General features: G+C 37.0%; 2 protein-coding genes across 4 annotated transcripts; one reads left to right on the top strand and one right to left on the bottom strand.

The window, feature by feature from the left end:
• The first annotated feature begins 99 nt into the window (after positions 1-99).
• Positions 100-8,722, top strand: LOC107763642 (linoleate 13S-lipoxygenase 2-1, chloroplastic-like). The gene is made up of 10 exons (XM_075237530.1): positions 100-517; positions 1,694-1,962; positions 4,385-4,622; positions 5,253-5,573; positions 5,808-5,893; positions 6,040-6,150; positions 6,624-6,925; positions 7,051-7,317; positions 7,487-7,827; positions 8,245-8,722. Exons 1-10 carry the CDS (start codon positions 166-168, stop codon positions 8,661-8,663), a joined length of 2,706 nt encoding a protein of 901 aa, XP_075093631.1. The 5' UTR covers positions 100-165; the 3' UTR covers positions 8,664-8,722.
• An 803-nt stretch (positions 8,723-9,525) lies between these two features.
• LOC107827240 (G-type lectin S-receptor-like serine/threonine-protein kinase RLK1) lies at positions 9,526-14,044 on the bottom strand. Of its 3 annotated transcripts, none has more exons than XR_012702407.1 (3): positions 13,336-13,953; positions 10,634-12,579; positions 9,526-9,747 (listed from the first exon to the last, which is right to left on the bottom strand). XR_012702407.1 is itself a non-coding variant. In XM_075237531.1 (2 exons), exons 1-2 carry the CDS (start codon positions 13,862-13,864, stop codon positions 10,697-10,699), a joined length of 2,412 nt encoding a protein of 803 aa, XP_075093632.1. In that variant the 5' UTR covers positions 13,865-14,044; the 3' UTR covers positions 10,416-10,696. The 3 variants fall into 3 exon arrangements, 1 of the variants encoding a protein (XP_075093632.1); XR_012702406.1 differs by having other exon boundaries at positions 9,705-9,842; XM_075237531.1 differs by lacking the exon at positions 9,526-9,747 and having other exon boundaries at positions 10,416-12,579; positions 13,336-14,044.
• Between the last annotated feature and the right edge of the window lie 9,047 nt (positions 14,045-23,091).

Raw genomic sequence — 23,091 nt, 5'->3', positions numbered from 1 at the left:
AGTCAAAGACATCACACAAAAAATGAAAAAGACTCCATGCTTACCCCAAGCTAAGCAAAAAAAATGTATCTATATAAAGAGAATCCTTAGCATAATTCAAAGCAAATCATATATCCTCTTAAACTTACATCCCACAAAAAAAAAAGAGAAAAAGAAAATTAAAGAATGTTGAAGCCTCAGCTTCATCAAACATCACAATCTACAAAACCCCTAATCCCATGGAGTAGTACTAGATCATTCATTTCTGGAGAAATCTTAGCCTCTTTTCCCATCAATATTTTAAATAAAAACCTTACACAAAATCCAAAGAAGAATTATAGGGTTCATTATAATGCTGCAAATAGCACAAAAGCTGTGCTTAGTTCTACTGAAAAATCTACTAGTGTAAAAGCAGTGGTAACTGTTCAAAAAACAGTTGGAGGCACTAACTTATCTTTAACAAGAGGACTTGATGATATTGGTGATTTGCTTGGTAAAACACTCCTTTTGTGGATTGTTGCAGCTGAGCTTGATCCTAGTAAGTGTTCTCTTTTTCCATTTTTTTTCCTGTACACGGGTTGGAACAAGGGGCAGATCCAGAGTTTAAACTCGATGGGTTCAACCAGTTTTAAAATTTTTAACATTAAACTCATTGACTTTCGAAACGTATATCTATGCTTCACTTAAAAGATATCGCGGTTCAATAGAACCCGGCCTGTTGGAACTAAATTAATTAAAGTGCATCTGCCTTTAGAGGCGAATCTAGGATTTAACTTTGATAGGTTCAACCCATTATGTTCTCGTTATTAAATTTATTGCACTCTTTCAATTATGAGTTCAGAACTTAGTATTTGTTCATATGTTAGTATTTTTTACATATATTTTGTTCTATATATATAAAATATGGTATTCAATATTTGAGCCCGTTGACACTAAATTTCCTTGTGCATACATCAAATTTCAAATCAGCATCTGTTGTCTAACCTTTTATGATAGTGAAGTAAATAATTGTACTTTTTTTCCAACTATGTAAATAACTGTATTATTTTATGTTGATAATTGTACTTAGATAAGCCATTTGTGGATGCTATTTCGTTTGCAAATTATCTTCTATCGGATTCACTCAGTTAACAGAAACAACGTACGGATGTAACGTGCAAAACTGAAGCAAATTGTACTTTGGTAATTTTTTCAAAATTAAAAACAATTTAAATAATTAACTCAATAACTTCGAAGCTGAAGATTATTATTGCTCCTTTTTTAGTCTTTTTTTTTTTTTGAATTTTTGAAATTTTGACGAGCATATAATATAAAAGTTTGTTCACTACCTTATCTTATAAAAGAAAAAAAAAAGGCATAATCATGCAAAAGTCATTCAATATTTCTTTTATGCTGATTTCTTGCTTCATAATTGTTCAAGTTTTTCCTCATTTTCTCACTGCAAAAATTAACTACGAAATTCATCTCTAATCTATTGCTAAATAGCCTGTAGCTGATAAGATTTTTCGGTAATGTCATTGAATTGGTTAAGCGATAAAAATATACTGTTTAGCAACATCTGCACGACGTTATCCAATTTTTTTAGTGTCTTAATTCCTAATAGAATGTCCTCTTTTGTCTTGCAACTTGTATTTAATTGTTATTCTTTTTTGTTAATGGTTTTTCTTTGAATATTATTAATTATATATTTTGTTCTCTATTATCTCTTTTAAAGAGACTGGAATAAAGAAACCAAGCATTAAGACGTTTGCACATCGTGGACGAGATGTGGATGGTTACACACAATATGAGGCTGACTTTGTAATTCCTGAAGACTTTGGGGAGGTTGGAGCAGTTTTAGTACAAAATGAGCACCACAAGGAAATGTATGTCAAGAATATAGTAATTGATGGCTTTCCCCATGGCATAGTTAATATTACTTGCGATTCTTGGGTTCACTCCAAATTTGATGATCCTGAGGAAAGGATTTTCTTCACCAACAAGGTTTGCCAAAAATTCCCTCTTCATTTATGCTTTATTTATTTTACCCAAAATAATTACTATCTTATTATATTTTTGGAAAAAGAATTAATAATGATTTTGTCTCATAGTAGCCAAACAATTAGAATTGACAAACCATAATAGGTGATCTAAAAACGTGAGTTATTTCACAAATATTTCGTAATTTAGACATGCTTTTTTCGTCCAGAATAAGAAATTTCCGGTTGATTGATTTTCATTAGACCTATTAAATGGGTCGACGCGACCCGAACCCGTTGACGCTGGTCCGAGCCGCTTGACCCGTGGGTCAACTACCAGTTCGGGTCCGGTCCGATTCAGTGGATCAAAGTATTATAGCCCGCCCCAGGCCCCTTAAATTAATGGGTTAGTCCAATTAGGGTTTCGTAGGTCATGGGCCGATTAAAGAGTCAATTTTAATGAAAAATTTAAAAATAGTCAGGTTTACAAGTGATCATTCAAAAATAGTCACAGTTTCAAAAGTCATCGAAATTTAGCCACTTTTCATGTAAAGATAAATTTGAACGAAAACACTGTTCAAAATCCGAAAAATACTCCAACATAATATATTGGAATTCCAGTATAATATACTGGAGTTCCAGTATATTATACTGGAGCCAACAAAGTATACCGGGCCAGCATAATATGCTGGAAGTTCATGCACAGGTGCACCGAACTCCAGTATATTATGCTGGACTGGTCTCTATTGCAGCAAAATAGTGGCTATTTTTCAATAACTTGGCAAACGCTGGCTATTTTTGAATGACCAGTCCGAAAAACTGGCTAGCCCGTGCTATTTTAACGTTATGTTGATCGGTTCATGGTCGACCCGGCCCATTTGACATGCCAAATTTTGATATATAATGGACGAAAATATGATCTAACTATAGAAGAAGTGATTCAAGTTATATTTACCAGGTTATTGCTTAAGCTTATTATAGCAATTTACTTGTAATTATATTATAATCAGTGACTTGATTGTATAAGCTTAAATATTAAACTAGTAAAAGATTTCCTATAATAAACAGTTTAAAGTACCCCTAGTATGTTTTACCTTCTTTTCTTCAAAACCTAAAAAGAATTCTAAAAATCACGTCCACGTCCATATTTTACCATCCCAATTATCAGGTCTTACATGTAACAAGAAGCATAATATTCGAATTGGCACAATTGGAATATTGATAGGTAATAAAAGATTCAATTTTTGTTCACTAACTGTTTAATAATAGACGATCTTTTCGTTAGTACTGGACCACATATAGGGATAATTGTTTAATAATAGTTTTCGTTAGTACTGGACTACATATAGGAGTAGCATGACACACATAACTCTCACATCGGCGCTTATGCACACAGTTTACTATGCATTTCTACAATAGATTGTTTTTGCAACTTCAGTACGCTAGCCCATACTATTTTTACCATATATAGTGGTCCATTCCAATATTCGATATATAGTTATGTTTTTGTTTCATCTCACTTATAAACAAGACAAATGTACCAAAAAGGCATATTGTGGACCTTGTGGTCCTATTAATTGCATTTATTATTATTACAAACACAGGCTGCTCTTCTTGTGTACTACATTTCTTCTTGCAACAACATGCATGCAGTTAATTATCCAACGTTAGAAATGGTCGACTGCCACTTAGGTAACTCCTAGGACCCATACGAGAAAAAAGAAAGAGACTAGACATACAACTATACTATATATATTTGTAGGGACGATTTGATAGTCAGAGATAGATCTAGAATTTTTAGTACATGGGTGCACTACTAAAAAAAGAATAAAAAAATGTATTAAGTGGGAATTGACCCTTCTTCCTCTTGATAAATAACTCAACCTCCATCCAAGTACACCATTCAACCTTCTTAAAATATGGGTGTCAACAATTAATATTATACTAATTTTAGAAAATATGTACTCCCTCCGTTCACTTTTAATTGTCAAGTATTCCAAAAATAAATTTTTATTTTTATTTGACACTTTTCTCATATCAAGAAATAACTTATTTTTTCTGTTTTGATCTTAATATTAATTACTTATTTCAAATCCATTAAGATTATACATCAATTAATATGAGTATCATGATAAATTAGGAACTTTATTTATTAATTCTTAAGGGGTGCGCAAAGTCAATAGTGGCAAGTAAAAGTGAACGGAGAGAGTATATAAAATACCTAATTTTACAAAAAAGACCATGTATTCACGTACCCCATAATTTTGCCTATAAATCCGCTCCCGTTGATAGTCAAGAGATTACAGATTTAGTGTATATTTGATTTCAATAATTTCTTGAAATTTTACTAACATAATTGGATCATTTCAATGTACTCTTTCAATTGTATCCATAATGAGAATCAATCCAGGCTTATTAATATGTTTTATTTCCATATTGATACACAGTCATATCTACCATCTCAAACACCAAGTGCAATAAAGAGATTAAGAGAAAAAGAACTTGTAATATTGAGAGGTGATGGAATTGGACAACGTAAAAAGTTCGAGAGAGTATATGATTATGATGTTTACAATGATATTGGAGATCCTGATGCCAGTGATGATACTAAAAGACCAGTACTTGGTGGTAATGAATTCCCTTATCCTAGAAGATGCAGAACTGGTGGCCCACGAAGCGAGAAAGGTACTCCCGACGCTTCAATTTATATGACACATTTAAAAAAAAAAGAATGTAACCTAAATTAGGACAAAAAGAGTATATACTATATATTTTTATACTCTACAATAACACTGTAAATAATTTTTATATAATTATGTTACTTTCTGATTGTTTGTCGTGTTGTCCAGATGCTAATTTTACTTATTATGGATAGTTATCCGTGATTATCTTTGAAGTGACATGATAATATAATTTTTTTATTAAGTTTAATTTATAGAAGTTAAACTTTGATTGGATCTAAATTATATACATTAACCATGTAACATAATATGTTACCATAACTTGCATGTTACCAAACTGCTTGTTATAGAAAATAACGATAAAGATTTAAGTTATATAAATTGATAATATATGATAACTTGCAAGATAGTTATCATTTTTATTAGGCTATTACGTAATGCTTATATATAAATATATGTAATTATCTTATAATTGACCAGTATGTACATACTTTTTACATGCATGGTCAATACATAACTCTATTTGTAAAGTTTTTCCTTAATCTAATAGTATAAAAATTCTATAGTTTCCGATGATTAAAAATTAAACTCGAATTTAATTTATACTACTCATTTTGTGGTTGCGATATTGCAGATCCATTATCTGAATCAAAGAGTAGCTTTGTATATGTACCAAGAGATGAAGCATTCTCAGAAGTGAAGAGCTTAACATTCTCAGGCAACACACTTTCCTCAGTTCTGCACGCGGTGGTGCCGGCATTGCAGTCCGTCGCCGTTGATCCGGACGTCGGATTTCCACATTTTCCGGCCATCGACTCACTGTTCAACGTCGGAGTCGAACTTCCACCCCTTAACGATAAAAGTACCTTGTTGAATATCATACCAAGGCTCATTAAGGCCATTTCAGATACACGAAAAGATATCTTGCTCTTTGAAACTCCTGAATTGCTTCAACGTAAGTCACCGGTGTTGCTCGGATTCGTCAAAAATTCATTAACTAAAATATTATATCGGAAACTTATGTTGCTCAGATCCTCCAAAATGACGTCACATCCGTCCCATTCTTCCAAAAATGCATAATATATCTGTTGGAATTTTTTTTTTAAAAAACCACAAGTAATATTATTGCACCTTTGGTAAATTTCTTGTAAAAATCTAAGGTTATATGTATTTTTCAACGTTATTGCAGGGGACAAGTTTTCTTGGTTTAAAGATGTGGAATTTGCTCGTCAAACCTTAGCTGGTTTGAACCCCTATAGTATACGCTTGGTTACGGTATGGTTGATTTCCCTTAATTAGTTATTTTATTTCATTTTATCATATTACTTAATTATTGTTTTATAAATCAAAGCATACATTATGGTTAAAGATCAAATTATTGATAGAAACACAGGACTAAAAATAGTTCATGAAAATTCCAGGAATGGCCATTGAAGAGCAAGCTAGACCCTGAGATATATGGACCTCCTGAATCAGCAATCACAAAAGAGCTAATTGAGCTAGAAATTGCAGGATTCATGACTGTTGAAGAGGTATATATAAACAAATCCTTTGTTTTTTAAAAAAAAAAATTATAAGAAAAATTACACTGTTTATGGTTTCTTTATGGACACACGATATTCCGCAGCCCGCAGGCCAACGGTTGGGGAAGTGCACAAATAGCCGTTCTTAGGGCTGCTATTTAGGAATTAGCTTGTGCTTATTTCCTAAAAATTTTAATTTCAGGACATTTGTGTCTCAAAAAATTTAACTGAAAAACTAAAATTCGAGTCACATTGGCTAATTCCTAAATAGTAGCCCTTTAGAGTAGCAACTTAATGTCATTTCTAGCCAACGGTTGGATCCCTTTATTTGCATAAATGGTTTCTTTTAGGCCATTATTTAAATTATGACCCCCCCCCCACCCCACACACACACACACGCGCGCGCTTTTGATTATACATGATCTGTACGTAGTCTTCCTTCTGCCTTAACTAAATCTTGAATAATACATTATAAATTGCAGGCAGTTAAACAAAAGAAGTTGTTTATTCTAGATTATCATGATTTGCTGTTACCATATGTGAACAAAGTGAATGAACTCAAAGGAAGAGTGTTATATGGATCAAGAACTCTATTTTTCTTGACACCAGATGGCACATTGAGACCTTTGGCCATTGAGTTAACAAGGCCACCTGTATATGATAAACCTCAATGGAAAGAAGTATATTGCCCTACTTGGCATGCCACTGGTTCTTGGCTTTGGAAATTAGCTAAAGCTCATGTTCTTGCTCAGGACTCTGGCTATCACCAGCTTGTTAGTCACTGGTAAGTGATGACACATGCATTATATTCCCGGCCGCTTTCAGTTAGTGTTCATAGTTGAGTAATCGCTCGCTATCTGGCTGAAAACATCTGTGGAAATATTAATAGTTTGAAATTGATTTTTGCAGGCTAAGAACTCATTGTGCTACAGAGCCATACATCATAGCAACAAATAGGCAACTTAGTGCAATGCACCCAATATACAGATTACTGCATCCTCACTTCAGATACACTATGGAAATAAATTCCTTGGCTAGAGATGCTCTTATTAATGCCAATGGCATTATTGAGAATTCATTTTTCCCAGGCAAATACTCCATGGAGTTGAGCTCTGTTGCTTATGATCTTGAATGGCGATTTGATCGACAGGCACTCCCGGAAGACCTCATTAGCAGGTAATTTACTATCAGTATATTTTAACTTGTCGTAACAAGTTATTTCTGTCTAATTTTTTTATGTTACTGATCCCACTTATCATGGAGAATTACATACAATTATATTTTAAGTGATCTGATAGTATAAAAATTATTTACACTAACATACTATTTGTGCAAACTTTAACAGGGGAATGGCTGTGAAAGATCCAGATGCACCATATGGTTTGAAACTAACAATAGAAGACTACCCTTTTGCAAATGATGGTTTAGTACTATGGGACATCCTTAAACAATGGGTAACAGACTATGTCAACCACTACTATACAGAAACCGAACTCATAAAATCCGATACAGAACTCCAAGCTTGGTGGTCAGAGATCAAAAATGTTGGACATGGTGACAAGAAAGATGAGTCGTGGTGGCCAGAACTAAAAACCCCAGATGACTTAATTGGAATTATCACAACAATTGTTTGGGTAACTTCGGGACACCATGCAGCAGTAAACTTTGGACAATACAGTTATGCAGGTAACCCCCCCTATCTTTTAAGTTAAAAATCTTAGTTTTTGTGGATAGTTATCTTTTAGTTGACACTGATAGTGTAAAAGTTCTTATACACCATCGGTGTATAGAGGTTAAACTCGTTTTGAAACAAATTTAAGTTCTATGCATCGGTGATGTGAAAGACATTACACAATCATCCATTTATAGAATAATTACAGGTAAATCTCAACGATAAATATTAAGTAGTAAACTGATAAAAATGATAACTATCTACTATCATAAGTTAAAACTACACTGATAGTATAAAAATCTTTACATTGTCATTGTAATCACCCCCATCCACTTTCTCCAAATTTGATAAAATTGAAGTTTCATTTTGTACTTATTGAATTTATGTTGTCTTCACTTCATAGAATATTGACTTTGCTATTGCATGTGTAGGCTACTTCCCAAATAGGCCAACAACAGCTAGAGCAAAAATGCCAACTGAGGATCCAACTGATGAAGAATGGGAGAATTTCTTGAAAAAACCTGAGGATGCACTATTAGAATGCTTCCCTTCACAAATCCAGGCAACAACAGTCATGGCAGTTTTGGATGTTTTATCAAATCATTCTCCAGATGAAGAATATGTTGGAGAGAACATGGAACCTTACTGGGCAGAGGATCCTGTGATTAACGCGGCGTTCGAAAAATTTTCTGGAAGATTAAAGGAACTTGAAGGGATTATTGATGGTAGAAATGTTGATTGCAATTTGATGAACAGAAATGGAGCTGGAGTTGTGCCATATGAACTGTTGAAACCATTTTCTGAACCTGGTGTTACTGGAAAAGGTGTACCCTATAGCATTTCCATTTGATTTTCATGACATGAATTTCGTAATAAGATGCAAGTGAAAGAACAATAATGCAAGCAAAATGTGCTCTTTTTAATTTCTTTTGCATATGCTCATTTATATGCTCACTTGGTAAGTTTACAGTAGTACGCAAGAATCTTCCCCTTGAATATTAGTCTCTGACCGAGCAGAAGAAAGCATAAATTCTGGATCCGCTTCTGACACTGAGCAATGAGCCAATAGTTTGGGACAATGCAAAAATTTGGTACAAGCAGTTGAGTAAGAAATGAAGTAAATTCACTTTGTCCATAGTAACAATGACATGGAAATACAACCACTTTAAATAGAAAAGAGAAAATTTCCTTTAAACAGAAGAGACATTGGTTTCTGTTAGGACCGTAAAAATTAGGTGTCATACGGAAGCTAGCAAAGCAAACCTTGAACGACGATAAATCATACAACAATGGAGAAACATACCAAAAGAGACACAAACATTTAACGTGGTCCGGTCAATGACCTACGTCCACAACGGAGATGAGCAATTCACTATATAAAAAAGAGTACAAAATATCGAGAGAACAAACTCACGAAGAGGCAAACACAAGTGACACACTAATACTTGTCCCGTAAAGTTCTCCCCCTAAACACTGCTCTCAAGTCCCTATGGCTACATTGTGGATGCTACTGAATGAGAAGGACGGATCTTCAATTTATAGAACTCCAAACCTTTTTCTTGTTACCTTTTTCCTACAATAAAAAGGACTAGTCAAGTATAGGAGAATTATAATTTCCTTCTACAAAAAGGAAAACCCAATTGAGGTAATTATATTGTCCTTTCCTTCAACAAATAGGAAAACCAAATATGGTAAGAAAATTATGGCAAACACCTAACTATTCTCCCCCTTGGCCGGAATTTTCTAACAAAATAAACTTGATCCACATTCTTCACATAGCCTTCAACAGGTTGCATCTCCAAATCTTCACCACAAAGTTTGTCTCAATGTGCGTAGCACACCGGTCAAATTTCTCAGACAAAAATCACGATTATCGTCAAATATGTTGCGGCTAGAACTGAACCCGCCAAGATGAACCTGTCATGAACCTCACTCTGATACCACTTGTTAGGACCGAAATAATCAGGTGTCATGCGGAAGCTAGCAAAGCAGACTTGAACGACAATAAGTCCGACAACAAAAGAGAAATCTACAAAAGAGACACAAACATTTAACGTGGTTCGGTCAACTGACCTACATCCATAGCGAAGATGGGCAATCCACTATATAAAAAAGAGAACAAAATATCGAGAGAACAACCTCACGAAGAGGCAAACACAAGTGACACACTAACACTTGTCCCGTAAAGTTCTCCCCCTAAACACTACTCTCAAGCCCCTATGGCTACATTGTGGATGCTACTGAATGAGAATGACGGATCTTCAATTTATAGAACTCCAAACTTTTTCCTACGAGAAAAAGGACTAGCCAAATATAGGAGAATTACAATTTTCTTCTACAAAAAGGAAAACACAATTAAGGTAATTATATTGTCTTTTCCTTCAACAAATAGGAAAACCAAATATGGTAAGAAAATTATGGCAAACACTTCTTATTTAAGTCATTAGTGGAAGCCAAGAATTGCGGAGGAAACATTTTACTATGTTAAATGGCTTCTGCTTTTGAATTTTAAGAAGCAAAATCTTGAATGACAGAAGGTACTTAACAGAAATATTTTCTTAAACAAATCATGGCCATCCACTTGTTCTCAACACGACAAAGATTACGAGCACTTAACTTTTACTATTACACATGATTAAAACATCAAAATAATCCTGATCATCAGAATTCATTACATGTTCATCCTGACATGTAAAAACGCGTTGCTCCCCCCTTTCCAGTAGTTATACATAATACAGATTAACAGTTACCAGCACAAAATTGAGGAAATTATGCAGAACATACAATTTAATGAACATGCAACATGATGAGTAACATTACCTTAGTATTTAGATATTAAAGATATACAGCGGAGGAAATTGCACAATGTCAATGAGGGTGATCTTAAATAGTAGTGCTGAATGTATAAGGGCAAGGTGGAGTAGTTACTTCGACAGATCCTTCAAGCATTTGAGTGACTTTCCTCATAGTCGGCCTCATTGTTGAATCTTCTTGGATGCACCAAATACCAACCATCACGAACCTCTCGAGCTGCTTCTTGTCATTCAAGGCCTCAGTATCAGTCTCTACCAAAGCTTCCAATTTTCCGTCATGAAAGCAATCCAAAACCCAATCTGTAAGAATTGCCTCCGGTCCATAGCTTTCCTCATTCTCCAAGCTTTTCCGACAAGTGATGATCTCTAGTAGCAACACTCCAAAGCTGTAAACATCCACCTTAACCGTGACCTGACTATTCCTGAACCATTCTGGAGCAACATAACCTCTTGTTCCTCTTATATCGGTAAGAGTTCGGCTCTGGTTAATCATCAGAAGTTTAGACAATCCAAAATCTGATATTCGGGCAATATAGTAATCATCTAGAAGAATGTTTTGAGGCTTTATGTCACAATGAATAATCTGTGTACTGCACTCTTCGTGGAGGTAAGCGAGTCCCCTTGCAATCCCCATTGCAACTTTCGTCCTCTGGCTCCAAGTAGGTTTTTGATCACCAAAAAGATAACTTGCAAGAGTGCCGTTACTCATATACTCATAGACCAACAAGCGATGAGGTCCCTCGTTACAATATCCAAGAAGACGGACCAAATTTTTGTGATGAGTCTGACTAATCACATTTACTTCAGTCATGAATTCCTTCTCTGCTTCGTGAGCAACTCTATCCAGCTTCTTTACAGCAACAACATTTCTTGAACCGATAGGCATCACTCCTTTGTAAACAATCCCAAAGGCGCCCCTGCCTAGCTCTTCCTTGAAGTCTGTTGTGGCTTCGACAAGTTCTTTATATGTAAAACTATGACAAATAGAGTCTGCTACATGACTTGTGGGGCGAAATGTTTTCGCTTTCTTTTTATAAATGTGGAAGAATCCCCAACAAAGTACACCAACAAAGAGAACATTCACCAACACAGAGCTACCTAAGAGCGTGGACGACACAACTGCCCAATTTCGCCAATTCTTGCTTTGAGGAGATCCTGGATTTGGAAGCCCAGGACTTAGAGGAGGAACACCATTTTTCCTTCTCTTGATAAAAGCTTTCGCATTCAGACTGGTGTCTATTCTCCCATTCCACAGTGGCAGCTTCTTTTTCCAGCAGCTATCGCTTCTATAAATGGCAACAGCACAAAAACAATCATTCAAACAGAAACTTTGGCAGTCTTGTTCAGTAGAAGGGCTAATCTTCTGAAGGTCAGACATTGGCCAATCAGTATCACGAACCGTGATAAAACTGTACAAATCTTCGGGTGACCCCCTTGCAACATCATCACAACTTACAGCAGAATCTGGTTTGCAGTTGCCATAAGTATCATTTGGATCAACTAGTGAATATCCTTCAGGACAGTTACAAACTGGTCTTTTGTTTGTACCAAGATTGCACACATTATTGTATCCACACGCCCCTGCTCCTCTACTAAAAATGTTGAAACATATATTATCTGGTTGAGCCCATAAAATATTCCAGCCGCTGTCATTAGAACTCCTCGAGCGATAATAATGAGTAAGAACTCCACCAAAGTTAAGTGTCACACGATGGTAATTTGTCGAAGCTGAAGGAATGGATCCGTTAGTAAGAAATTGCCTTTGATTGTTTCTCTTCAAGATGTACATCATGCCATTCTCTTCAAAAACCAACTTATCACCAGAATTGGTTACATTTGCTTTGTCAGAAGTTTCACTGTTATAGTACTCATCATCATCATCTGAATTGGAAGGCACACTTTTTGTAACAAGCACCAAATTCCCATTATCAACCATGCGAAGATAAAATCTACCTGTTGAGACATAATATAATTAAAAAGTTAAATCGTACTCGCTCTAAACGTGAAGGGGCAGGGGGCGTGTTGAGACATACAACAACAAATACGCCTCGATTCCTAACAAGTTGATATTGGCTATATCAATCCTCACTCACCATGTTTCTTCTATTAAATTTCATCTCAGGCCATTATAAGCGAAAAGTACTGGAACTCTATAATGTCTATTGGCATGAACATATCAAATAGGGCTAAGATACTTCAAAAAAGCATAGGATCTAAAGTAAATATACTAACATGACTAAAACATATTCCTAATCCCACCGGTTTCATGTCCGGATAAAGAGTCCTTATAAAGGAGGAAGGATTGCGGTAGACTGGCAGCCAGTGGAAAACTAACCAATTAGTCATGATGATTCTCGTAATACATATACCATGTTGGGACATAATATAATTAAATAATTAAAATGAGTCGGCCACACAATACAACAATAACAAACTCAGTGTAATCTCACAAGTGGGGTCTGGGGAGGGTAGTATGTATGCACACCTTACCGGTACCTTGTGGAGGTAGATAAGCTATTTCCTATAGACCCTCAACAATAACAAACCCAATATAATTCCACAAGTGGGGTCTGGGGAGGGAAGAGTGTACGCAGTACTTACCCCTACCTTCAAAGAAGGCAGAGAGGCTGTTTCCGGAAGACCGTCGGCTCAGGAAAGGTAAAAGGAAGGGCAATAACAAGCACACCAATCAGAAAACCGAAGCAATACCTTGAGAGAAATTAGCTTCTGATCTTTGAGAAACAAGGAAGCTCCCTCTTTCCAATGTTTGACTTGGCAACAAAGTGTCAGTTGGATTTCTAAAACTTTCCCACAATGGATCAGCAGAATCATTTCCCATAATAACAAAATTTCCAGTATCATTCATAAATCCATGGTCAATATTACCAAAAACCATATCAGTTCTCCAAATTGTATTGCCTTGTGTATCACTAAGTATGAGACCATTTTGAGAATCAAGCTGTAATCTTGATCCACGTGGCACTGGATTACTGATATTTGCATGCCATACTATGGTCTTTTCCTGTATTTTTGCATACCATATACAAAGCAAGAATTGATCTTTATCTTGAAGTTTTTGGAACCCAAATGCAAAATCACCAGATGGTGAAAACCATGGAGTGGTTTCATCTGTTGCAGTAAGAGAAGTGCTAGTAGCTACTCTACCATTATTTTGAGCTAAATTGTGTTGTGGAAAGAAAAACAGAAACAATAGAAGATAAAAAAGGGAAGAAACCATTACAAGAAAACTTATGATTTTTTAAACAAATCAAGAATATTACTCTATACATAAGAAAAATAATGGGGCTATTTATTTTTGTTAATTTGTGCGTGAGTTTTGGATCAATTGCAAAGACTTCAGAGTCAACTTCTACTTTTCCTGGTAAGTTAATGTTTTGTGTCGTGTGTCCTTTCTATTAGTTGTAGCGTATTGACGAGTGCTAAATAATAACGGAAAACTAGTGAACTATGCAACTTAGGACATATATGCATGTCGTTTATAGTTTTGCACAGAGAAGACCTAACGATTGAAGATGGTAAAATGATTGAAGAAAGCACAAACTAGTTCGAATATTATATTATTAAAATAATAAATATAAATTACTAATTTTAGTAGGATTACTTCCCGAAATGATGTATAAAAAAATCGATTCTAAAATTACTCAAATAAATAAATATGATTATCACATAATTTCTCAATCAAACAAAAATAATATATCAAAAAATATCTTTGAATAAGAGTGGATCGGGTCGGGTCAGCAGATTTTGGTTGGTCCGGTTATTCATTATTTAAGAAAGACAAAATAGTGTGGTTCCGTTAAACCGAGGGCATGAAACTATTGACGACGGGCATATTAGTCCTAATTCGCATAGTTCACTGACATATATGGCCCTTTTCCGAATTATTAAAGTACTATTTTGTGTATTTTCCCTTTGCCGGTCCCTCAAAGTTATAGGAAAAAATAATTTTCAAACCCAAAGTTGAAAGGGGGTCTTCAGTTCGTGTCGATACGCAGTAACAGAACCAAGAATTTATATAAGAAAATTTAAAAAATACTAAAGTGTCACAGTTAGATTAAAACATGTGGCCTAAAATCATTTTTGAACTTATTTGTCATTACATTATTTATTAATATAAAAAAGTTTATATATAACCAAGAAAATTAATTTTTACCCTAATATAAATTTGTAACGAAGGAGATTTCAATTGACGCGGCCTAGACATTTGTACTATAAAACCACAACAATTGTGGTGATTCAAGAAAGGAATTAGAGTACGTTTTAGTGCATTTTTAACCTATATCTGGTAAAATTATTCATATAAATATACCCTTTTTTAAATTAAAAAGAGAGAGAGAGCAGATTTTAGACTATTGACTAGGTCAATTCCACAGTGTAGAAGGATGGAAATAACTAGTCAATCAACTTTATGGCCCTAGCTCTATTGTCATGATACAACATTCTAATATGTTGGAATTATTCAATTGTCTAAGTGTTGACTAATCTCTGCCTATAACAAGAATAAAAGAAAATATCTAGTAAATTGAAAGTGCTCCTTTTTCTATTATATCCCTAAATTCAACAAAATAATAGGTATCTAAACTCTTATTTTATTCTTTTTCTTGTCTATCACTAAGGGCATTCCTGGAGTATTAGAATTTAAATTTATGATTATATATAAGCAATTTCAGAATACATAACACTAATCTTCAGTACATTTTCTTTACATGTATGAACTTGACTAGCTTTGATCATTGAGCCTACTTTTCAAGAATCCCTTCATAGCAAGGAAGAACATAAGCTTATATTTGCTTAAAAAACAAAACAAGATTATGTTGAAAAGTATGAACCTATAGATTGTGATATTGTTGCTATTTAACTAGTATTTCCTAGTGCAGTAATAGAAAAGCTAAAAGATCAGCAGTCACAAGCAAACATTGCTGGCCAAACAAAATACATTTTCTTGTGTTCTTGCTAGTGTGACTTTGGTTGTATCCTTTTTCTCCAATGTTGCTACAAAGGAACAGCCAGTGAAAGCTTCTTGGAGAGGCTTTCTGTTTCTCAAATGCTCGCATATATCATGATATTTTGTCCCGAAAAATTGAACTGAAAAATTGAAATTCAACTAACGGTCTTTTAAAGGAGCTATGTGGTGTCATTTCTATGCTAAAATTGTATGGGTCAAAATTAGGTCTAATTTAGCGAATGCAGACGGACGAGCTGAGGCTGAGGTTGAAACACAGTATGGTCTAGTGGCAAGGAGTCGCTCAAAGAGGGAGACCAGTGTCGAGGTCGAGTAGAGAGCAACGGCTGCAATTGTTAGAATGTTCCTGTGATTATGAATAAGGAATATTCTATTGAATATTCCCCCACATTATACTTTTTTAGGGTTTTCTAGTGATATCCCTTATAAATAGGAAGAGAGAGGGAACAAAAGGGGATTAGGAACTTTTGTTAAAAAATATCTTGTAAAGAGTTGACTATCAGGAATATACAAAAAGCTTGTTTTGTCTCGCTTGTTTGGTTCCATCACATAATATTCTTCGTTAGCTCACAAGATCCAAGAACACATAGTCCACTTCATTTGTCTACTGTCACACATTGTAGTCAGAGGAAAGAATCATCCATCTCACCCAACCTTTGGGTGACAAATTCCTTCTTATTACATTTAATGCCATGTATCACATTTATTGCATGTTTTCTTCCTCGTATTAATTACTAGTCATTGAGCGTTAATCCAGCATTTGTTAAATTGGACACGGACTCATACCATCTGAGTTGATTAATTTTGCATCTAGAATTGATTACTTTTAACTTGGATTCACCCTTATCTATTTATTAAATTGGTTTAATTAAAAGGGTTCCAAAAAAATTTTTGGTCATACAATTTGGCGCCATCTGTGGGGAGGTCCTAGTTAGAAAGTTTAGTTTCTTCTAGATCTAAAAAAAACTCCTTTTTCACAAGTTAACAATGGCAGGAAAAAGAGAGGAAAGATTGAAAGCAGTGATGGGTGTCACTACCAATCTCATAGGCACCATCAACGAGGCGGACAAGGAAGGAGAGGAGAATGTGATGCCGAGCGCCTCACCCAGGCAAAGTGATTCACCTCCTCCTCATGGGAGTGTAACCGCTTCACATGAGAAGGGAGCCTTCACGTCCACGACGGAAGAAGCTCTGCCCGCAGTGAAAAAGTTATTGGAGGTGTGGCTGACAAGTACCCTAAGCAGTATACTTGATAAACCCGCCCAAGGGGCGAGTAGGAACACCGCATGAGTTGACACCCAATAACCATCAACGAGCAACATGCCCCTCCCCCAACAGGTAACTCTCACACTGTTGTTGATGCATGTAATGATGCCCTCGTAGTTGTTCTAAAGAAGATGAAAAAAATGGAGAATGTGAATAAAACGCTATGCGACCAAATGAGGGAGCACCAAGAAAGAGTTGATAAGATACCAGGCGCCCCAAAACTCCTGACAAAATGGGACATCGGCCGGTTCGTGGAACAGCAATACAGCAATAAGGCAGCCCCATATGCCATACCCAAAACTTTCAAAATGATACCGTATCTGAAAATATACTACAACACAATGAACCCTGAAGACCATATCATTCATTACATCACGGCGGTAAAAGGCAGTGACCTCTCGAAAGAGCAGGTACCGTCGGTGCTGCTGAAGAAGTTCAGCGAAACCCTAACAGGGGGAGCCTTAACATGGTACTCACAATTATCAGCACGCTCCATAATGATGTTCGAAGAAATGGCCGACAAGTTCGTCACTGCCCATGTGGGGGCCAAGAAAGCTGAAGCGAGAGTGAATGACATATTCATCGTCAAACAATCACCTGGCGAAGGACTTAGGGACTTCCTCGCTCGGTTTAACAGAGTAAGAATGAGCCTGTCGAATGTATCAGAAGGGATGGCGGTAGCGGCATTTCAAAACGGGTTAAACACATAAGGGTCAAGAGCGACCAGAAAATTACTGAGCGGACTCATGAAATACCCTCCCACCAATTAGGAAGAAATTCACAACGCTTATTGTGCCTAGGTGAGGGCAAATGAAGACAATCTCAATGGTCCGACCCAACGGCTAATGACAGTCCAAATAAAATCAAGGAAAGATCGTCGGAACGACGACTGAAGAGATCACGTAGGCACACACCTCAATCGGGAAAGGAACCAACCGTATAACAGAGCGATCATCCCATTATCTCCCCGTCAACCCAAAGGGGCTTCCCGGCCACAAACGGGAACTCACCGAAACGAAAGATGTATGCCTCCACTATTATCTGCTCACAATTTTTGTGTCTCTCCTTCAGAAATAATTTACGCCCTGGAGAAGCTCGGTCCTAAGGTTAACTGGCCACAAAAGATGAAGTCGGACCCAAATTCTAGAAATTCGAATGCCGTTTGCGAGTTCCATCAGGAACGAGGCCACAAGACCGAGGATTGCACGGCCTTACGACAAGAAGTCGTGAACATGCTCCACCAAGGATATTTAAAGGAGTTGATGAGCGACCGAGGGAGAGCCAATTTCGCCCTTGGACGAGAACCACATCAAGGCCCCCCAAAGTCACCCTCCGCTGCCCGCACCATCCAAATGATCATTGGTGGAGGCATGAAGCAACAATCAACCATGTGAAGTTCACCACCACATACAAATTGATGCGGTCGATCACCCATAAACGGTATGATGACCTCGGAGACAGTATCATCTTCGATAACTTAGATACCCACTATTTGGCCTTTCCTCATTTCAATGCTCTTGTCATTAATTTACGAATTTAATATACCAATGTTAAAAGAATCATGGTAGACAACGGGAGCGGCGCGTGTATTATCCACCCCCGAGTTCTCACAAAAATGACACTGGAGGATAAGATAGTACCACGCTGAATAACACTAACAGGTTTTAACAATGCAGTTGAAAGAACCTCCAGAGAGATAACATTGTCCGTTCTGTCTGGGGGCATCACCCTAGAAACAACATTCCATATCATGAACCAAGACACAACCTAAAATGCCATTATAGGGCGACCGTGGATACACTCCATAAGGGCCATCCTGTCCAGTTTATATTAAGTCATCAAGTTCCCTACCCCATGAGGAATATTCAGCATCCGCGATAAACAGTGCTGATCGGAGCCAACCCTGCACTACTACAAAGTAGCGAGAGTGGTCAAAGCAGCTTTTACCCGAGAAGGTTGGGATCGATTTCCACAGGGAGCTAGAAATGGAAATTGAGTTTATATCTAAATTGGAGATGTGTAATTGCTCTTAATTGCACTTTTAATCATAGTTGATTTTGATATTACTTCTAAATTTATACTAATAAGATGCTAAATTAAGCTAAGAGTAATATACTTGAAGGGTTGTCTAAATAGTTAAAAGGCACTAGGGAAGTGACTTTCTCCTAGGTGGATACTTGATAGATTCTCGAGTCTAAGGCTAGGTTGTCATGTTGGGGATTACGATATAACTAATGCACTAAACTTCTCACTCTATACCTCTCGGTAGTTTGAGTGATTTTGCCCTAATTGACTTTCTTAAGACCAATTGGGTATGATAATTTGTGCAAGCAATTTAGGTTCAAGTCGGATATTACTATCTTTAGGTTTAACCCTTTAATTGGGGCTATCAATCTCTTCAATACGCCCCAATTCCTTGTTGGACTAATTTTTCTAGACTCAAGTTCTCTTTCTCAAGAAGAACCTAAGCCAAATAGGCACAAATTAGTGTTTGTAACCACAAATTCAACATTGAAACCATAAATTAGTCCAAATATCAAATACCCATAGACATTCAAGCCTTAAAACACAAGACCCATCAAATACCCACACTAGGGTTGAGCCACAACCCTAGCTAATGGGTCTAGCTACTCATGATAATAGAAGAAAACAAAGAAATAGATGAAGAAAAACCCATAATATTTAATTACAAGCTAAAACTTGAAGATTCAATGATAAAATTACTCTAAAATTACTTAAAATGGTAAAGGAACATTGTTCACAAGCGCAACCCAACGTTAAAATACAACTGATGAACTAAAAATGGGAAAAGAAACTATTTATACTAGGCCAAATATTCTGGACAAAAATACCCCTATGGAGGTATTGCGGTCCGCACAAAATCGAGTGTCGCCGCACTGAGGCTTCTTGGCTTTGAACTATGCTCTCTGAACTTGGCCACCACGGGATGCACAAAATGCACTGCGGCAGCGATGGCTTCTATTTCGGTCCGCACAAAAAGGTATGCGGACCGCACTGGTAATGATTCCAAAATTGGCAACTCTCTGAACTCCAGCTTTGCGGACTGCACAATATCGAGTGCGGCCATGATGAAGATAATGCGGTCCGCACAAACTACTTTGCGGCCGCATTGCTTGAGTGTCTGAAATGAGCACCTCTCTGAACTTCCTCACTACGGACCGCACAGAATGGAATGCGGCCGCATTAGACCTGTTGCACTGTGCTTGGACTTGTTCTTGGTACTTGTGCAGGTTTCACTCCTTTTTGAGCTGGCTTTGACGAATTGTCACCTTGTTAGCCAAACCCTACAAACAAGTACAACATATAAGCTTTTGGGACTATTTTGTATACATTTTTAATCAAAACTCAAGTAAGAAGGAGTATAAAATGCATCATATTCCCTAGTTATCAACTCCCCAAACTTAAGCTTTTGCTTGTCCTCAAGCAAACAAAATAAGACCCACCCCTTAAGAGTAAATCCAAGAAAAATTAGCTGACCTAAAGTGACCTCATCTAGCATCAATTGGGACTAACAATTGCCCTTAATTCAAATAAATCATTAACAACATTCACTCTTTTAAGCACCATAGATTTAGTGCGACACGAGCATCAAGAATTGACTCAATACATCAAAGAAACTCTTTCTATTACTTTGGTAATTGTGGAACCCAAAATCACACATCCTCAACTCTCCCTAAGCAAACCTCACCTTTAGGATTGTAGCACTCAGAACGCGGTTAATGGAAATACACTCATCTCTCTCAAAGAAAAGTCACAAGTCCGGCTCTAAGTACCATATGTTTGCCCCTTATGTGAGTCACCACTAATGTAAGCTTCATTCAACTCTAGATCATATAGGGCTTTTGTGGAGATATAGTGAAGGCTTTTGGTTCAGGGTAGGAAATGTTTGGTCTAAGTAGGTTCCATCTTCCCTTTAGCACTTTTTTTGCTTCATTTTGGCACATATTCTCTTAACTTTTTAAGTCCTTTAACTTCTTTCTAAGGGGTTAGAGAGACACAATGTCGCTCTTTCTTGTTCATTTCAAACTTTTTCTTCTTTCTCAACTTTCCACACCTTTCATCTCTTTACGTTTATTGAATCCCTTCATTCTTTTCTACATTGATCATTCTTTTGGTCTTTTTGATTTTCTTTCTTTTTCATTGCCATTCCTTTTCTTCATTTTTCTACCTTTTACCACTTTGTTGCATTCCTCATCTCTCCCCCCAAACTTATGCTTTTGCTTTGTGCTAAGGAAATATCGGGTGCCAAGAGAGAGTATTTTAGAACGGGTAAAAGCTTGTATCGTGGGTTTTGAAAGAAAAAGGTCTAAGGTTTAAAAAGGTTGACTAGGGATATTGTCATTGGTAGGCTATGGCTCGGGATTTTGACTTGTAATTCAAATTCTCACCACACGAGCTATGGGATTTCTAAAGAAACAGAGTCGGGGCCCACAACAACCTTAGCTAAGATTTGAGCAACACAATGGTCTCGAAAAACCATTTGATGATTATCAGCCAACACAAGAGTCTCAAGGTCACAACTTTCACCATCCTATACACAACAATTTATTTGTGACCATAAGATCAAAGACAAATGTGTTAGGCCCAAGTGAAGCTTTGCTTGAGGCACCCTTACCAACTAGCTACTAAAAAGCAAAAAGAAAACAGACTCAAACCCTTAAGAAGGTTGTCATGCCATCCATCATCCGGAAGAGCCACCCGGTTCACACAAATTTCACCTTTGGAAAGAACCGTGACATTAAAAAAACCAAAGGCTTATTGCAAAAACATAAAACAAAAAGCTGCGAAAATAAAATAAGAAGCTATGAACGGAAAATTGCGGAAAGTAAAATGAATATATACAAGAAGGGAATTAATCAAATACACAATAGAGGGAATAAATATATATAGTAGAATGTAACTTTATATACAGACCAAAAGTAAAAAGTACGAAAAGTGCAATAATATGATAAAATTATATACATATCAAAGGTAAAAAAAATAATGTAATATATACAGTCATCCAATATCCAAATAGGGCTACCCCCTCAAATAAAAGCTAGCATTATCCTCAATGCTAGCTAACCAAAATAAGCCCAAAATAAGGAAGAGAGGAAAAAGAAACTCCCTATTAGCCCTTCATCTGCATAGGGTCCTGAGTCTGGGTCCCTGGGTCCTCGGTCTGCTCGGGAACCTTTGACTGGCTCTCTGTACTCTGTGTCTCCATTGGGACCTGGGCCTGGACTGAACCCTGGGCCTGTACTGGAATCTGGGGCTGGCTAAAGGATCCTCCTTATGGGTCCTCCAACACAATAATAACATCGTCAGTACGGTGAATCACCCTCTTACTCTTGGGTGGCCTCTCTGACTCCTTCTCTGGCTAGGGCTGGGCTGTTGGAGCCAGGTCATGCAATAATAGATTTAGAGGCAGATGATCCACCTTCAACCTCTCTACCTCCACCCTTAACTCCTTCACCGACTCTTTTGAAGTCCGAGTCTTTCTCATTTTCTTCGCCTCCCTAGCAAGCTCCTTCAATGCCTTTCCATGAGAATCAACAACATCTATGAGCTTTTTCTGGTTGTCCAGAAGCTCCTTCAGAGTGTCCTTCACTGACTGTGGGACCTGTGGTGGAGAAGGTGCTGACTGGGCTGCCACCTAAGTAGATAGTACAGATAGCTTAGAAGTGGTTGTCTGCATCCAGTTGTTAATATTGGCAAGGGTCTGGCTCAGGTGGTAGGCAATCAAGGGATATGCAGTGGATGTGGGGATCTCTGAAGCTGTAGAAGTGGATGGTCCTGGGGCCATGTCTGTTGTGGTGGAAGGAGGCTGAGTAGGAGCCACTACTACTAGCTCTTCAGACTGGCCAGTTGAAGTAGTGGCTTTGCCCTCGGGGTCTTTGGGGTTGTTGGGACCCTTGGTGTTGTACCAGGAGAACGGTGCATTTGCTTTCACTTTCACATCAAATCTTCATTTCTCCAAATCGAGGTCCTCAAAGTACATGGTTAGGAAGTTGGGGAAGGGATAGGATTTTTCACCTTCGTTCACCACCCTTATTATTACCTGGGACATCATATTCTTGATGTAGATCGAGTAACCTGCCATGATCGATGCCACCAATATAGCCCGATGGATAGGAAGTGAGTTGTCGTGAGTGGTGTGGTCTAGCCTGTTACACACAAATATTTCCCACCCTTTAGCTTCGAAGTTTAGTGTC

This window comes from Nicotiana tabacum, chromosome 18 (assembly GCF_000715075.1).
Source record: "Nicotiana tabacum cultivar K326 chromosome 18, ASM71507v2, whole genome shotgun sequence".
Taxonomy (NCBI): domain Eukaryota; kingdom Viridiplantae; phylum Streptophyta; class Magnoliopsida; order Solanales; family Solanaceae; genus Nicotiana; species Nicotiana tabacum.
The sequence above is the reverse complement of the archived record's forward strand: the minus strand, read 5'-3'. Positions and strand labels throughout refer to the sequence as shown.

Bases quoted from the DNA above. Each gene is read 5' to 3' on its own strand.
- LOC107763642 (XM_075237530.1), top strand. From the start codon at position 166: ATGTTGAAGCCTCAGCTTCATCAAACATCACAATCTACAAAACCCCTA. The intron at 6,926-7,050 runs GTAAGTGATGAC...TGATTTTTGCAG, and splicing joins CACCAGCTTGTTAGTCACTG to GCTAAGAACTCATTGTGCTA. The intron at 7,318-7,486 runs GTAATTTACTAT...AAACTTTAACAG, and splicing joins CCGGAAGACCTCATTAGCAG to GGGAATGGCTGTGAAAGATC.
- LOC107827240 (XM_075237531.1), bottom strand. From the start codon at position 13,864: ATGGTTTCTTCCCTTTTTTATCTTCTATTGTTTCTGTTTTTCTTTCCA. The intron at 12,580-13,335 runs GTATTGCTTCGG...ATGTCTCAACAG, and splicing joins AGAAGCTAATTTCTCTCAAG to GTAGATTTTATCTTCGCATG.